Source organism: Euleptes europaea, chromosome 2 (assembly GCF_029931775.1).
Source record: "Euleptes europaea isolate rEulEur1 chromosome 2, rEulEur1.hap1, whole genome shotgun sequence".
Taxonomy (NCBI): Eukaryota; Metazoa; Chordata; class Lepidosauria; order Squamata; family Sphaerodactylidae; genus Euleptes; species Euleptes europaea.
Window position 1 is genome coordinate 63,577,180 of NC_079313.1, and position 18,671 is coordinate 63,595,850.

At 43.9% G+C, this 18,671-nt stretch overlaps 1 protein-coding gene across 1 annotated transcript in view; it reads right to left on the minus strand.

Moving 5' to 3' along the window:
• DNAJC6 (DnaJ heat shock protein family (Hsp40) member C6) overlaps nucleotides 1–18,057 on the minus strand; it is a 47,070-nt gene extending 29,013 nt beyond the window's left edge. The window contains exons 1-5 of the mRNA XM_056845460.1: nucleotides 17,808–18,057; nucleotides 5,324–5,474; nucleotides 3,490–3,539; nucleotides 3,213–3,361; nucleotides 154–276 (exon numbers count right to left, since the gene is read on the minus strand). Coding sequence (XP_056701438.1) covers nucleotides 154–276; nucleotides 3,213–3,361; nucleotides 3,490–3,539; nucleotides 5,324–5,474; nucleotides 17,808–18,057 — 723 coding nt within the window. The remainder of the gene's footprint in view (nucleotides 1–153; nucleotides 277–3,212; nucleotides 3,362–3,489; nucleotides 3,540–5,323; nucleotides 5,475–17,807) is intronic.
• Between the last annotated feature and the right edge of the window lie 614 nt (nucleotides 18,058–18,671).

The window sequence follows — 18,671 nt, forward strand, 5'->3', positions numbered from 1 at the left end:
AGTGGAAGCTATTATTATTATGGGCAATTTTTTTCTTTATGAAACTATTCGTGGGAATTTTAAATGCACGTTTCTGATTCTCTGTTCTTCCAGAGCAATGCTGGTTTTGTTGTTGGGTTTTTTGTCAAAATGCTTCCTTACTGGCTGACTTACCATACAGTGGATGACACAAACATTTTTGGGGTTCTGTTGCAACCAGTTGTGCATGTTCTTACACACAGCATAGAGGTTGTGGAGGCTTGGTGCTTGTCTAACTGGCCAACTGCATTCAGATACCTAAAAATCACAAGCAAACATGTGTAGATTGAAATTTCACAGCAGCAATTTGTTGTCTATTTTAACTCATTTATATCCCACCTTTTCTCGAATGTATATATACGGAACCTTCCAAAATTAAAAGGTACAGAAATTCCAATAGTGAAAAGACACCTTTCTCTAGGCTAAGATTTAAAGTTGCCTAAACATCACTTCTGCAAATACTTGCAAAGAAGCATGCAAGACAGAAGAGTTCCAAATATATTCCCGTCCAGACTAAAATGTCTGTACTCGTCAGGGAACAGCAGAAGCTATTTCATAGTCTGTGCAAATTTGTCTTCCAAGCCACACCTTAAAGTCTGTTTAGCTGCCACCAGTTTCTTTATATTATAGTATTCATCTCCCAGAGAGGAGCTACCTGCAGTGCATGTCCACAGCCAGAGTTTCTGACTTCTCCAGTCTCTGTTGGTCCAAAGGAACCTGCAGTCTTCCTTATACTTATCCTAACAGGTCAGTAATGTTATAGGGCATTTATAGGTTTGAATCTTGCAATATGTATCGTCCCGAGCTTGGACAAACATGAATAGCATGTATACTGATAAAGACGGAAATACTGAGTGGCATCAAATCACACAGGTAATTACAGACAGGGTTAAACTACAGACAGGTTAAACTACTTCTCTGTATGGATATTCATTAAAGTATGATGCTGAACTGGTTCTAAACATTAAAACCAACAGCAACAGATGTAAACAAGAAGTAATTTTTCAGAATATTTATCTGTATGTATGTGCCCGCATGCAAGTTCGTAATCTTATTAATTTCAGTGGAGTGTTCTTTCAACCAAGAGTAGTTACCTTCTTTGGGGGAAAGGACCTATCATATAACTATGTAAAAGGTACTGTGTGCACAGATAGTATTGCATTAATAAATGATTTACCCCCATATTAGAATACCTTAGACTGGAAGCAACACAGTTCTTTGGCGACAATCTCACCTAGGTCTTAGAAACTTTCCTATAATGCTGCCATCACGAGGTTAGCAGATATGTGGCCTAATATATTGTGCATGGTAGATAGAATTTCCATACAATAGCCTTAAGTGTCCGGGGCACAGAAGAGAGTCTCTTGCTAATGACAGCAACCACCTCCTTGGTAATACTGCTGAGTGGGGAAGGGTTGCCCAGTCTAGCTGTCAGGAAGTGGCGGTGGAAGTGAGCTAAAATGGGAGAGTTTCATTTTCTCTGCAAGAAGGTTCTCACATTCTAACTTGGTAATGAATGGTTTAGCTCTCCCCACCCCATCCTTCTCACCTATGTAACAGGGTACACAGCTCTAGGGGAGGAAAATCCAAGTGATTCAAGTTTTGCAGTTGTACTGTATGCACATGTGGGGGGAGAGGAATAACATACTTCATTTAGTGTAGCCCAGTACAAGGTTAGGGAGAGATTCGGGGCTGAGCGGCAGCTCCTTCCAGAGTTATTTCCCACATACAGGAGCTAGGCAGCTTAATTGTCTCCCACACACACACACACACACAATGTATAGCATTGCCTTGGAAATTAAGTGAGCATGCTTCAAGTGCCTGTGTGGAACAGGAAACATCATCAATCAAGCATACTTTAAACAAGTGGTTCTCAAAGTGGGCAGTACCATCCCTTGGGGGGGCGGTGAGATTACTTAGAGGGGCATTAAGAGGCAAGGGGGCAGCAGGGGGGTCGCTAGAGGTGGGCCCCTTCAACTATGTTGTTTGCTAATTTACAATAGATCAAGCTATGGCACCATTTGGTGGAAACTATCAGAATTTTTTTCCAGACTTTGAAGAGCTGGTAGCACTGGATCAAGTTCATCTTTTTCGTTGAATAAATTTCAACTAAAAAGTTTTAATTTGATTTTGAATATATGTGCAATTAATTGTTATTGTTTTGAAATTGTATTGTTATTATCTTTTTTAGTGAATCATGTGAACCCCTATTTTGAATAATGCTTTTTATAGGATAGGGTAGGGAGCACTGGGGTTAAGTTTGTGGAATCAAGGGGGCGGTGGCCCGAAAAGTTTGGGAACCACTGCTTTAAACCATATCACTGTCCATCCCAAGGACTGCTACACATTTCATTAATATTCATTTGCTGGGGGGGGGGAAATAGAGGGTGTAAATCACATTCCATGCATGCTGCACTATTGTTTCACCAAACGGTATGAGAAATGCCACAAAACCACTTGCATGGCATCACTGTAATCAATCAGGTCAATAAGTGTGTGGGCCTGTGCACTTCGATCACTGCCTTTGTGAACCTCCCCCAGATCTCTGTCTTTCAGGAAGGGCTGGTTACAGGCAGTCCACAAGATGGACACACTGGATATTGGCCTGTCTTACTTCCAGTTTGGAAATTCAGGATCATAACTGTCCCACTGCTGTGCTGTGATCACAGATTTCTTCCACTGCTCAGCAGAAGACCGAGGGACTGTAATAGCACTGAAGGTGAGCTCTGACTAACATGTTTGAGTCATGAAGATGAGATCACCCTATGTTGTTAGAAGTGTGCAGCTTTAAAAAAAAATGTGGCTGCCTGGAGCATCCTGAGCTTTTAAACAGTCTGATATTTACAGGCTCCAATGAGAGCAAAACAAAAATTCTGTTCATCAAATTAACATATTACCGTACAAAAATGATAAACAACCTCATATTCCCAGGTGAAATGACAGAATCAGATATTATAAAAGCAAATTAGCTAGAACACTAGCCTACATCTCTCAAGACTGAGTTTATATTTGGCTCTGCCTTATTTCATACGTTCTTGCTCTGTTCACTAACTTTACCAATTTCATTGCAGGATATAAACCACTTCACTTGTCTGTTTGTTTGTTTTTTTGCTCTATGCCATACAGCTAATTGCCATGCAAAATATTATTGGGATAGACTGTAATCCACCATCATGCCAGCCAAAATCACTTACCCTATTATGAAACCGGGCAGTACGGTAAGACTTCGGTGACAAATTGAAAACTGTGTAGTGGTCAGGATGTCTCGAATCTAAGAATGTCCGCACATCCTCAATATGGTTCCTAAATCCCAGTTCAACTCCTTCAGCAGGAAAAGACATCACTAGGGAAGGAAAAAGTCAAATTAATCCTCTGAACAAGAAAAGGGAAACATTACATTTAAAAAACGGAAGATTACTGCACTGACGAATATAGTATTGTCTTATTATTCCAAGACACTGGTGTACTTACCAATAATTCTTGAGGTAATATAAGAAATATCTAGCTCCCCCTTGGTGTAGCTATAAAGGCAACAAGAAATACTGGTTATCTTTAAAGAAAAATGATGATAAAAGGTGCCTCTTAAGAAAACTTAGAGACATATTCACACTATCAGCTTCCTTGGGTGTGCACAGAATGTGCTATATAATTCCCATAACATTTTCTTAGTAGGTGAAGACTCCTATGGTGTGCACTAATAGTGTGGCCTAAAATACTGTCCATTAGGTACCCACAGTTTTTCCTTCATCTGGATTTCACTTCTGATCATGTGGTTGGGCTTCACAGTATTGTTTTATTTGCTTAGTGTCGCCCAGATTTATGAGAACTTTTCATGGAAATAAGCCACTGATTTTAGCCTGGTCCCATTCAAGAATATAAAAAATATATTAGGGCTCACAGCATATCGCACACAAGCCTCTGACATACCTGAACATTACAGTGATCTATCATCTCAACCTAATTTCTAACATTACAAAGGATGCCTTGTAATTACTCACAGCCAGCTATGTAACATGGCTGCTAGATACTATTACTAGTGACCACTGCAGTAATGATAAAGGAACCCCTTATTTCAGAATTTACACCCCTAGTTTTAAAAATAGTAGCTGACACCTACTCTTAAAAAGTTACAGGCTTTAAAAAATACTGATTAAAATATGGCTTCATTTCTTGTGTAACTTATTTCAAAGTGTTTCCACTGAGAGAATTTTGGTCTCTCATTTTAGAGTCTAGATGTTAGGAATGTGGCATACTACTTTTCCTCCGTCCCACATTCACACAGCTCGGTGTGGTAGGGTTGCCAACCTCCAGGTGGTGGCTGGAGATCTCCCGCTATTACAACTGATCTCCAGCTGGTAGAGATCAGTTCACCTGGAGAAAATGGCCGCTTTGGCAACTGAACTCTATAGCATTGAAGTCCCTCCCCTCTCCAAACCCCGCTCTCCTCAGGCTCCGCACCCAAAATATCCAGGAATTTCCCAACCCAGAGCTGGCAAACTTAGCATGTTGCAAGTGTTCCCTGTCTAGTAGAAAATTAATCACAAATCCTTCTTACAAGACTTCAAAAAAATGTATTGCAAGGGAGCAAGATGCACACTCTTCCTTTTTGGACTAAGGCAACAAATACTGTCTTACACTATAGCTTACTCAACACAATCTGTCCACCTGCACTCTTGGTTCAGATCCAGTCCATCCCTGTCCCCAGCCAGTCAGAATACAAAAAATCTAAAATGGCAACCTCTGTACAATTTCATGTGAAAGTTTATTGCGAGTAAAATCTACATAAGAGAAATAATTTTACATACGGGGAAGAATTCTGAATTAAATGATTTTGGTAACTGGATCCCTTGTGAGGCAAGTCAGTCCTCTCCCATCCTTTTCCTTTACAACATTTCAACACAATTCAGTGGTATATGATATACATGCATGCACAACACCCAAGATCCAATCCTTGGCATCCCCAGTTAAAAGGATTTTCACTAGCAAGAGTGGGAAAGATCTCTGCCCAAAATTTTGGGCTGCCACTACCAGTCAAAGTAGATGAACTAGACTCAGTGGGATCCAGCTCAATAGGATTTCTTCACCACAAGCGTTGCTCAACCTTCATACTCGCCTGGTTTCTCTTAGTAAATTCAGCTTGAAGTCATGAGACCTTTACATTATGCTATTAATTTTACACCCAAGGATGCTAATCATTATGTTTCCTTTTGCCTGCAGGTTGGTAAAACCTCATTTCTCCACAACAAGTATTGCAAAAGTATGGTTTGGTAGTAGAGGTCACTAGGTGCTTGAATTTTTACAGTACCTGGCAACAGACTGCATAACTTTAGTAGATGTGTCTTTTAGAGTGTCCTTCAAGTTATCCTTCAAGTTGCTGAAGAGTCTCCCTGCTCCTCCTTTGACCATGTCTAACAGGCCACCCCCATAGCTAGATTCCATGTCAGGGGAGGAGGCACCTTGAAAGAAGAAAACCACCCATGAACATACACATATCACTTCACAAGAAATCAATACATTTACCAATAAGTATAGTAAACTAACTTTTAATTAGAAATAAAGAAACAGAGGTGTAAACTCAAGCCAGCATTCACCATATTCTCCAGTAATTAGTTCGGTAGAGATTTTTGCTGAATTAGTAGTTTAAAAACTGTGAAAACTGCAGAAGAGAAAGGGAATGAGTTTGTGGCAGAGAGAGGCAACACTGAAAATGTGTCCAGAAACATTGGGGAGGTGTGTGTTTTTCCTGTTTTAGTAAAGTTACTGGGCAAGGTATTGTCATAAACCCACCTTGGGTCTATGTGTGCTTTCATGCATATTGCGTGTTCATGTGCATGTAAAGCATGTTCCTCATGTAAAGTGTGGGAATACAGCTTCCCTGGGAAAATAAATGACTGTCAGGATCGCAGGAACTCACTGATGCACTTCAAAGCACTTTACATCTCCCAATCACAACAGGTATGACACACACCAACCTGGGGCAAAGAATGACCAGCTACAGGAAATTATATCAAGGAGTAAACTTTAGATAGCAGTGAACCCGTTTACAAGCTGCTGGTCAGAATCAGGTGCCAAAGAATTTTTGGCACCCAGGACAGCAAAGGTTAACCCAACAACGAAGTTTATCCTGAGGTCAAACTAGTTAAATAGTGATCACAGATCTCTGAGCATCTTTTAAAGCGATCTTATAGCCATGCGGGACCCTGCTTTGAATTGGAGCCATTCAAGTAGGTACTCTTTTTTTTGTCTTCTATCCTTAAAGGGTAAACAACAAAGGAAAGCCACAATTTTGATTTAAAATATGCAGGGAAGTTCTCATCAAGAATCTTCTAATTTCTGGCCTGATTCCTAATGCAGGATCTGCTGCCTAAGTATCTCAGGTTGCAAGCTATGTAAAGGAATGTCACTATAGATTGGAGCTATGTACTGTCTACTGAATGGTTTTGAATTGCAAGCAGACAACAGTTACTTATTTGGGGGGGGGGGGAGTATTCACCTTCATTGCCAGCCATACCTCACAAAAGCAAAAGGCAGAGAGAATGCTATATTTGCCAGCTTCCCTAAGAAATAGGGGATAAAAGCTACTCCTTGGCCACTTATGCAGGGCTGTTTCCCCATGGTCACCCCCACCGACTGTGTCAGGGCTTCCTTTTGATTATGCATGCCTTTCCTGGCTGTCAGAGGTAGCCCCTCACTCCCCATGCGTTTCTGCACATTTTGTCCACGTTTTCTGAATTCTGTCTAAAACAGCATCCAGAAAACATGCAGAAATATGCAGGAAGAGCGAGAAAACCTTTGATGGTTGGGGAAGGCATGCATAGTCAAAAGGAAGCCGAAAAGTAGTTTGTGGGGTGACCACAAGGGGAAACAGCCCTGCATAAATATCTGCTAAAACAGCATCCAGAAAACACGGGCAAAACGGGCAGAAACACACGGGGAGAGCAAGGCAACCTCTGATGGTGGGGAAAGGCATGCATAATCAAAATGAAGCACCAGAGGGGTCGGCAGGGTGAACGTAAGCAGTCGGCGGGGTGCCCTCTTTATCCACAGTTTGCTTTACTACCTGTGAAAGAAGATGATCCGTGCTCACCCCAAGTGTTAGCTGCACCATACTATGTCTTTAAAAAGATTTCTCCTGACAGATCCCCTGGACAGGCAAAGCCTGCAGCATCACATCATTTCTGTATTTGAAAAGGCAGGTGGTTTACAGAATCAGTGGTACAAGTATAATGGTATTCATTGTGACATTCACACCCAGAGACATGTCCAGTCACTTGATTCTTTTCCTCTATAACACAGCTGTAAGTCAGAACTTATGGAACACTCTGTACATATCCCCAGCCCCACGCCAAAAAACACCAAGAGCTATTTTTTTCTAACATATTCCATTTTAAGTTAACTAGAAAATGCACTCCAGAAATTATTTGCCAAGCACTATTTTGCAACATTATGCCAGTCCATACAAGTAACATTCCCACTCTTACCAAGACAGACAAAGAATGCAGAGTGATATACAAAGCCACCTCATAGGAGTCAGTAGAGTTGATTTGTTCTCTCTCTCTCACACACACACACACACAGTGCCAACCCACCTCTGTACTGCTAGATGTTCAGCACTACCACCAGAACCTTAATTCCAAGTAGGGCTTTCTCTGCACCTCACCTACCAGCACCCAGAGGCTTGTTCTTCCCCAAACCCCCATGTACTATTTCATCTGCTTTATCTAGAAATAACTAGGGATTTGGGGAGAGAACAAACTGGTAAATGCTTGGTAGCCAGCCTTAGAAAGAACATATGCATCTTTCACATCCACAGGCAGAGGAAAACCTCTATCAATACCTGTATTTACTTTATGCATTCCACCAACAGAAAGCAGAACGAGGCTCCAAAGTGCTTTCTAAATAGCCAAGAACAAAAAGGCCAAGATCCAAAAAGTCACCTGAGGCACATCCAAAAGCCTGGGCATGCCTATTGGGGATGTCTATCAGGATTCTATCCCCTGGCACAATGCCCTGGCCTGAACTTTGCTGGTTATAAGAGTGTGTACTTAGTGTTGGAAGTGAGAGTCAGGATTGGGATTCTGTTGGTGTATCACCCAATCTGCTGCCCAACCATCTCCCTGCCTAAGCTGATGGAGGTGATCTCAGAGGTGGTGCTGAAGACATGTAGGCTGGTTGTTTGGGGGGAAGTCAACATCTATCCTGATGCTACCTTGCAGGGTTGCATGGTCTCCATGACAACCAAAGGCCTGTCTCAGGTAATAATAGGCCCACACCCTGTATAGGTCACTCTTGATCTGGTGTTCTGCTCTGAACAGGAACAACGTGATCTGAAGGTGAAAGGGGATGAAGAATGGTCCCCTTGTCATGGACAGATCACCACTTCCTGGAGTTGGACTTACAGGGATACCAAGACTCTGCAGGGGTGGGGGATCGATTAAGATGATCCTCTCCCACAATCCGTAGCTTGAACTGGTTTTCAAGTGACATTTGGGGATTTTCCTGCTGAAAGGTTGTCATTCCTAGTGATGCCCTGGTTAACTTCTGGAATGAGGAAATGGCCTGGGCAACTGACATGATCACTTTTAGGTGCCCTCTCTCAGGTCTAAAAGCCCAGGCAGCTCCTTGGTTTACTGAGGGGCTATAGATGATGAAAAGACAAGGGCTAGCTAGAGTGACAAAGGAGAAAGACTTGGGATGAATCTGACAAAACACAGCATAGAGCTCATTTTAAAGAATACTCTATGGCAATGACAACAGCAAAGAATCAGTATTTCTCTGCTCCCATTGCATTGTCACAGTGTAGACCTGTGAAACTCTCCTGGGTGGTCTGGGAGAATGTGGATTGCTCTGCAGCACACTTACAGGAAGAAATGGATTGTTTTGCAGCCCGGTGCAACCATTTTGCTAAGCACTTAGCAAATAAAATCTCTCACATCCATTCCAACTTGGGATTCACCATTACTAGTGACAGGATCGGATGGTCCCAGGGTCCCAGTGTGTCCCATTGTTTGGGATACTCTTCAGCTTGTCCAGTTTGAGAATGTGTGACAGACCCAAAGTCATCCAGTGATCTTCCATGGCAGAGTGGGGATTCAAATTTGGATCTCCCATGTCCTACTCTGAAACTATAACTAATACACCACACTGGCTTTCACAGGGTGGCTGCTGTAGAACAGTAGGAAGCAGCTGAGTCTAGGTGAATCACCTGATGGTTGCTGCCAGGCCTGGCCCTGATGAATTCTCCTTCAAAGGCCAAAACAGCCCTGGAAAGGGCCTGCCCTTCTCCCTGCTTTTTACTGACAGAAACCAAGGCTTGAAGGCTGTCAATGCTTTCATGGTTTCCTAGCGACAGCCTCTGAGGGCATTTGTTTCTTAAAGCTATAGGCACTGCATCTATAATTGGAGGGTTTTAACTCCCCAATTTTTTTCTTTAAAATTTCAGATTTTTCTGCAAATCTGAGGCTTTCCTCATGTTTGTAGAAAGGTCTGCCTTCACTGTTCATGGCTCCAACTACTGGATTTAAGTATCCACAGTTTTGGCCATGCTGAGAATCAGATTTACAAAAAAAAAAAAAAAAAAAAAAGACAACCAGTAGTGCTACTACAACAAAAGATGTGTGAATGATCTGGTCATGCTATCCAATTCCCTGACACAAAGAGGCTTATGAATTAGACCCTTCTTCTAAAAAGACAAAAAAGAGAGAGACAGAACAGACATTGTCTAAGAGATTGTTTTGTTTCCACTAATGCAGAGATATCTCTTGGCTCATTCAAAAGCAAATACAAAGATAATAGATACTAATTTCTGGACCTGAAGCATTTGAAAATTTAAACATTAAAGACTTTTTGGTTCATTCCGCTGACTTCAATCTTCAGCCTCTAAAATCTTTCAGAAATCCAACTCTATGGATTATTTTCCACTGCTGTCTTCTGACTAGAACTTATCAGCATTTGTCTACCATTTAGAGACAATTTTAAGTGACTTGATAATACTCCAGAATGATCAGAGAGATACTTCACCAATGGGAACAAAGGACAAGACATTCTCCTATCACACAGAAATATTTTTCCAGCTTTTACAAGGTATCCAGCAGAGTACGAAAAGGTGACATCCTCCAGCTTGTGGGAAGAGGCAAGTAAACAATTTGGAACCAGTTTGTATTTGAACACAGAAAGACTTTTGGAGCTGAAGGGGGCTGGGTGTAGAGGGCTTTTTCTTTGGGAATAAAGCAAACACTCTAGATCTCTAGTGCTCTCTTTTATCAAAAAAGTAATTCAGTACTCTATCCTCTAGAACAGGGATAGGGAGCCTTTTTTCTGCCAAGGGCCATTTGGATATTTATAACATCATTCGCGGGCCATACAAAATTATCAACTTAAAAAGTAGCCTGCTATATTTGGTCAAACATTTAGCCAAGAGGCACGACCGGAGACAGCTCCTAGTGTCTGCCACATAGAGCAACTCGCTTTTGAGCTCTGCTGTCCCCAGCTGGTCCCAAGAATTCAGGCAGGGCAGCATCCTTCTGAGCTAGAGATCTGCCAGGACCCACGAAGGGCCAGACCAAATGATTTCGTGGGCCTTATACGGCCCCCGGGCCTGACGTTCCCCACCCCTGCTCTAGAACTTTTTACTGTTTAAAAACATAAGGAACATGCAGCTGTCATTAATGGAATTTCTGAAACAAACTTTTGATCTCCCAGTGTGCTTTGTGTGGCCTGAAGAGTTTTGTAAGGTTTCCAACAATAAACCTATAGAGGGAGTGTGTCTCTGTCAGCTCTCCTGAGCCTCTTTCAGTATCACCACCCAGGGCATCCTTCTGGAGAGGCTGGGTGAGTTTGGAGTGCCTCGGTGGCCAATTCCAGAAGGTGGTTGGGGGCGGGGGGACTGCTGCTCAGCTCTGTGGCATTTATGCTGTGGAGTCCCACAGGGATCCATCTTGGCTTCCTAACATTTAGATGAAACCACTGGAAGAGTTTGTCCAAGGATTTGCCATGCAGGGCCACCAATATGCAGGTGACACCTAGCTCTATTTCTGCTCTTCAGCTGAGTCGGGGGGGGGGGTCTGTGGCGGTCCTGAACAGATGCCTGGATGCAGGTCAACAAACAAGCTCAGTCCAGACAAGACTTAGGTGCTGTTGGTCAATCACAATGCAGGCCAAAGACTGGGCAATCAGCCTGTCCTTGAGGGGATAGCACTCCTCCGAAGGATCAGTTTCATAGCTGGAGGGTGTTGCTGAAACCTGGCCTACAGTTGGAGGCTCAGGTCTCCTGTGTGGAACACAGCACTTTTTAACAACTTTGGCTAATACACCAGTTATGGCCCTTCTTTTTAAAGCATGATTTGGACACGATGAGCCATGCTCTGATCACATATAGGTTAGATGACAGTAAGGTGCTTTACATGGGTCTGCGACTGGAAACTGTTCATAAATTTCAGTTGGTCTAAATTGTGGCAGCCAGGTGATTGTCAGGAGCTGGAGATTTGTATTTGAGGGAAATACCTGTGGGTTGATGGAGACCAGGGCAACTGGTGGTACCGGAGCAGCAAGAGCTAGTTCTTTGTGCTGACATGGCAAAGACATAGCCGAGCTCTGAAGAATTATTTTCGGTAATCCAGCAGAGAATGATAAAGCACAGCATCAGGCATTTAACAACATCTTAATGTTTACGTAGGACCAGATGGTCTTTTGTGTGCCAGTATAACACTGCACTGAATTTTCTAAACATGCACTTCTAGATTTACCTTTTAAAGCTCTAGCTAATATTAAGCCAAGGCTTCTTATATTGGAACATCACATTTTGAGGTTAAGACAAGTGATTGGCTCTTATAGAACCACAATGGAGCAAGTCTGCAGTAAGGAATCTTTTTCCAGCTTTCCCTTTCACAACCTCAAAAGATACTTTTGAAGGTTGGCAGACCCCCAGGAATGGCATAAGATGCTATGTGGAGGCCTGAAGCTAGAAAAAAAGTGTGCAGACACATACACACACACTATTTCTTACATCAGTTGCAGAAGAGCTTGTGCAAGATGAGGGAATGGATTTCTGGCAATCTGCCTTCTGCCCCCCTCCCCCCAATGCTGCATACCACATCACTCTCAAGAATATCTTGACCCTCAGGAGCATCTTTTGAGGGCTTATAGCTGGCTGCAGTGTGAAGGAGGAGGCAGCAAAAAAAAAATCCCTTCCTCAAGCCTGATCCATTCATGGTTTTACAAAATCCAGCAGAAATACAGGTTGGAAGCAAAACATCCTTTTAGCTGAACAGTAGGTGTTTTATTATTTAATTTGAAGTTTACAATCAAGCTGAGGATGTTTTTCTTATGCTGCTCCCTGTAGCTATGTCACTTGACTGAGCATAAACTAAGCAATATGTTTCATTGTAAGGAGTTTAATTTCAAATCGCTAACAATGCTAATGATAGTCTGTTAGGCATACATTTTACTTTAAGATGGATACCTTCATCACACACACTCAGTCGTGAACAAGGCTACAATCCTACACCCATGGGAGCAAGTCCCACTGAAAGCAACAAACAAACATGCATGGGAACAAGCTACAAAATTTACAATAAAGTGGGTGTTACAACCAACACCACTGTCTGGGGCCAGCCCAGAATGGGGCCACCTCCGATCTTTTATTCTTCTAATCAAACGGATCTGGACCTCATTTAGCAATTACATTAAACTAGTTTACCACAAAAATTTTTGAAAATCTGTTCCTGTGGATTAGTACCATTTTACTGGCAAGTGTGGAAATATTAATTGTTACACCTATTTATAATTTTTATTCATTTATTTCCTTCATTCGTTGCCCACCTTTCTCACCAAGTCTCAAGGCAACTTAGAAACCGAGACTAATGGCAAAAGAACGGTAGCAAAAAGCACTATGTATCTTCAGACGGATTGTCTAATGGTCGCAGGTGAATTGTTAGTTTTTTCTGCCTTCTTCAGTGAAGTCTACAGAAGACTTATTACCTGTAGTAATAAACCAATGACTAGAAATATGCATTTGCCTGGAACTGGTATATGGTTTCTATAAAGTTGGTTGAATGATTCATGACAGTTTTAAAATGAAAATGGCTAAATGAATTAAAGCAGAAGTTGTAAGCATTCCCCTGTGATCTGCATGCATGAAAGTTTATAGAAGCAACAAATGGCTCAGCTGAGGGGGGCAATTTACAAGTCCTGGAAATGCTCCTCCACCAGTTCCTTTTTGAGCAGATGTTCCTGGCACTTATACTTGGGACCACTCACTTACACTTGGGACCAGATATGTTGATAGGTCTCAAGTATGATATATCTTTATGGAATGAAATTCTGTGTAGTCATTTTTTTTTTTACTGAGCAAGGACATGAATTGAATGAACATAGCAATATGCCAAAGTGCTGGATCAGTTAATTCACAACAAAAGGCAGCAACGAAATAGTTGCACTAACATTCACCAGGCCTCTATATTCTTGCAAGCTTTGCTCTGCTTTATGAAATTCCCTTATTTTCCTTACCCTAGTACCCTCGATTAGATTACTTTGAAGTATACCAATTATGTAATATTATATTATTTTCTGATTATCCACATCATATTTTCCAAAGCCCTTTAACACACATTGATCTTTGGGTAACAGTGAAGCAGCTGAAGGATCCCCTAGGCATTAATATCCATTGGTTCTGCTGCTGCCTGGCAGAGGAACAATAAATGATTCAAGATTCCCATATCATTTCCCCAGGGATTGTGGTAGAGACAGCCAGCAGGTAGAGGGCTTAAATGCCTTTCCCTAATACGAGTCCTCAGACAGTACTATCATATGCAAAGTTACTCCCATTTAAGTCCATTGAAAGCAGTGGGCTTATATCAGTGTACTGCATAGTCACCACTGTCTGCTTTGCACTAAACATGAAACTACATGTTCTAATATTCTAATGCCAGTGCAATATTTCATTTATTTAATTTTACAAAATTTATACACTGCCTTTCTGTCCTCACAAGGGCCACTAACATGGCTAAGGAATTACAAATATACATAATGAAATCACATCTTAAAAACATTAAAACCAACTGAAGGATCTCCTAGAATTCCAGTGTACAGATTATGCGTGCACACATGCACAAATGGACACTCTGTAAGCTACATATATCCAGTGGTGAGCAAGAATTCTATGCATTCACCTGCTAAAGAAATGGCTATTGGGTAGCTTGAAGGGCTCACAAGTTAGTGCAAGTTTGTAAAACCCTACCCCTTTCCCTGTTCAAAAGTCTGAGAAACACTAACCCGGAGATAAGACTGGCAGAGGGAGATCAGTGAACTGAATTAAAGAGCTACCTGTGTATGCAACTAGAAACCCACAGGCCATGTGATGGTAATGGCCACGGCTTGTTCTTGGCTACCACTGATAAGGGGTTTGCTCCCTCAGTCAATCAGTACTCTGAACTCCACGGGATGGGGTGTATGTATGAACGGTCTTCCCTTTACCTTTTGTCGAAGAATGGTACGCTCCTTCTATCTGGGATGGTCAAGTCCTTCCACCAAGCATGCAGCTTCGGAAGTGATGCACATGGAGAGGTAAGGGAGGTAGGGGACACCCACCTAGGCAGCCAGATCAGCCAAATCAACCCTGGTGATCAATGTGGTGACAGATGTCACAACCAGATCGCCCTAACATCCAATGTTCTTCCCTTTATGGAGGGAGTTTGCAACTGCTTGAGCTGCTCCACTTTCCTGTGTTGCCATGTACCATCATAAAGTTAAAATCTAATCTCAATTTTTTGAAAGCTATCTATTCATCTTCCTTTCCCCCCTTTGATTCACAAACTGTTTGAACATTTCTCAAACAGATATTAATTTAGGAATAAATATCAGCAACAAGCCCATAAATAGGAAAACAGGCTCAGGGCCTTTAAGAACAATTCCAATGTGAGCTATTACTTTGTTAACTGTAATCTCAGTTGCAAATTGATAACCATTTGCACACCAAGACTGTTAATTCTTTTTAGTTTGGGTATAAAATGGGCAGAAACCTGAACAACTAAACATTTTTTTAAATCAAAAATATCATTTTACAAAGTCCAAATAAAATGCTTTAGTTCTTTCCCTAATTAAAAAAAATCAGCAGGTCAACCAAGAGCCTAAGCATATCACGTGCAGCTCTGGGAGTTCATACACAAATTTCTGAGTGTCTTTAACCTATTACATCATTCCTCTTTTAGGGCAGGCAAAGAGGATGGGACCCCCATTTGGCCATTTGCAAATGGAAGCGTTATCCCAGGCAGACCATGACACCTTTGAATCCTGCTTTAATCAGCAACAATGATGGGGGGAGGACACTAGCCTTCAGCTTTCTTCAAAGGAAGGCAAAATCAAAAAGGAGATTTGTGATACTTTAAGGCTTTCAGTAAATCAATCCTACAATAAATCTATTAGCCTGTGGTGATGGTGGGTCATGTTGTCAAGTTGCAGCTGACTTATGGCAACCTCTTATTGTTTTCAAGGGAAGAGATGCTCAGAGGCAGTTTGCCATTGTGCCGACCTCTGTGAAGCAACCCTGGACTCCCTTGGTGGTCTCCCACCCAAATACTAACCAGGGCCAACCCTGCTTAGCTTCTGAGATCTAAAGGGAGAGGACTAGCTTGGGCCATCCAGGTCAAGGCCTATAAGGTGATGCAGGACTCCTTTTTGCTTTTGCTACAACAGCCTAATGCCCCACTGGAATTTTTAAGGAAGGCAGGGACTTTCCCCCTTCCTTCCTTCTACAGTGGCCTTTGAAAAGCATTCTGTATCAGTGAGGCTGCTTCTCAAGAGCCCCATTTCCTCTGCAAGACCCAGACAGAAATGGCTTAGCTCAGCAGCTACACACACACACACAAGTAACATGAGATCTAGGCCCCTACTTGTAACAAGTCCAAGACACTTTAATGTTTCTCATTGACAGATGCAGATTGAAAAGCAGTGCCATTTCTTCACCCCCAGTCTGAAGCCTGATATGACACAATTAATCCAGTTGTATTGTATTACAAACAGGATTCCCAAATGCACATTCTACCATCTGTATTATTTTGTGCAAAGATATCTGATCCCCTCCCCACACATAGCCAATAAACCAGTTATCATGAGCAGCTCTTTGTTTTGCCTCAAGAAAGTGTTTTCACCACAAAGGAAAAACCAATTGAGTACTTGTAAGATTATCAGACTCTCCATCTGACAGTTACGCCTTGGGATTCAACTTCTCCACTCGCTAGGAGAATATTTTTTAAAATGCAGTGGCAGCACATCACTGTATGGAGAATGCTTATCCATCAAAAAAGAAGCTCTTGAGTGGGAAAAGGAAGCCAGCATCAGAAGTACAGCCACTGACAAAACTCTTTGGAAACACTGCTAGCATCACTAGCATTGCACAAGAGTGTCTTTTTAAAAGAGCATGTCCATAGACCACTGTCAGGAAATAATGCATCATCCACCAGTAACGACTTTCTGCAATCCAGGCCAATATGAACCTGGACCTCTGAAGAAGAGAATAGCTTCTCATTACCAATCCTGTAAGCCATCTGGCTCTCCAATGGGGTAATTTATCAACAACAACAACAACAAAAACCCAATCCATACAGCATGCCAGTCTAATTCCATTGGTTATGTTTATCCGGACTCCTGAAATGAAGGGGTGGAGGAGGAAGAGAAAAGTCCCTAAGACACATACACTGAAGAAAAGAAACTATCTGAAGAAAAAAAATGCTCTATGGTGCAACCCCAAAGCAGAGATACACCCTTCCAAGGCTTAAATGGACTTAGAAAAGAGAAACTCCACTTAGGGTGGCACTGTCGGTCACTGGGGGCAAAGTAAGCGGGGCTTTCGGATATCTTCTTTTGATGCACCTTAATATTTCAACCCCGCAGATCCATATAGGCAGAGAAGCAGGTAGGGTGTGCATGCTTTGAAAGAACACAAAACCACTCTGGGGCCAGACTGATAAGGACAGCACCTTGTAGAAACAAACAAGCCACCGCTTAGCAGCCTTCATTTCCAAAACCACATTATTGTCACGATATCCCATTTTTCCATGCGTAATTTCCACCACCACGTGTGTGTCCTCCCCCCCAACGAGATAACCCAAAGGGGCCTAAGGATGCTCAAGCGTAAGACTTCCTGGGCGAGAACCAGACCCCCCTCATTGTCCTCCGAATTCACACTAACGTAAGGGTGCATCACAAAGAAGACTGTCGGCGAGAGCGACAAGGAAGGATCCTCCCTCCGACACCACCTGAGAACAATACCCGGGCCTCAGCAGCTCCTCCGTGCCTCTGCTCGCCCCTGTTCTCCCATCCGTTAAGATAATTCACAGTGTTAGTCTGTCTGCAGTAGGAGAAAAGGGCAAGAGTCCAGGAGCACCTGAAAGACTCCTTAGTAGTAGAAAAGGGCCAGAGTCCAGGAGCACCTGAAAGCACCTGAAAGACTCGCAAAAATATTTTCTGGTAGGGTAGGAGCTTCCGTGAGCCTGTGGCTCACGGAAGCTCCTACCCTACCAGAAAATATTTTTGCGAGTCTTTCAGGTGCTCCTGGACTCTGGCCCCATCCTTTGATGGCAAAGAGTGACAGCCGGGATGGCTGCCCTCGCCCGGCGGGCCCGAAGAGCCGCTTAAACCTGCAGCACTCGGGCCGCCTAAGGTTTCCCTTCCTCCGAAAGGGCCGAGGACGGCCTGGGCCGCGTCCAGCGCCGCCACCCCCCCCTCCACCCCCGGCGGATCCGGGCTAGGCGGGGCCGCCCTGCGCGCCGAGCCGAGCCAGCGCGCCGCGCTACCTGAGCTGTCCATGGTGCTGCACTCGAGCGGCCGATGCTGCTGCTGCTGCTGCTGCTGCCGCGCCGGGCTCCTCGCCGCCGCCGCCGCCGCCGCCGCCACCACCGCGGGGATCACCCCTTGCTTGCCGAGGCCGAGGCCGCCGCCGCCGCCCTCCCGGCCGCCGCCGAAGTCACCGCTGCTGTCCACCAGCTGCAAAGATTCATAGCCATCACTGTGGGTCTTTTTGCGGTAGCTCCCCAGGAGGCTCATGGGCGAGGCGGGCCGCTTGGCGTCCAGAGGGAAGGGTGGGGGGGACCGCGAGTGCATCACCTTCCCCGGCAGGCGGAGGCGGCCACACGCCCAGAGAGGGGCCCCGGCCCCGGCAGGGCCTGCTCGGCTCGGCTGGGCTGGGCTGGGCTGGGCGGGGGCGGCCGCCGCTCCGCCCCCCGCCCGGCGGCGATTGGAGCAGCCTCGGCCGGACGCGCCCCCTCGGCGGCTGCAGGCAAGAGCCGGGGCCTTTGGGCGAGGAGCCCGCCGCTTTGTGGAGACGGGGCCCGGAAGCGGCTCGGCCGGGCCTGCCGGGCCTCTGGGGCCGTTTCTGCCCGGGAGGGTTGGCCTGGGACCGGCCGCTCTCTAGAGGGGCGTTTCCCCCCCCCCCCATCCGGATTCTCCAAATTCTGCACGGGGGGCCGATTGTCGAGTTCGGGGATTTGGGATGGGGAGTAAATGAACTGTTACTTTCTCTCCCGGTTTTATGATTTTAATGTTTGTGTTGAAAATGAAAGGATTGATCATGCACGATTCATTCACCCTTCAACGAGGTTGTGCTGAATCTCTTTAATACCTTCTTCATTGTTCTGAGCCACAATGGAATAGTATGAATG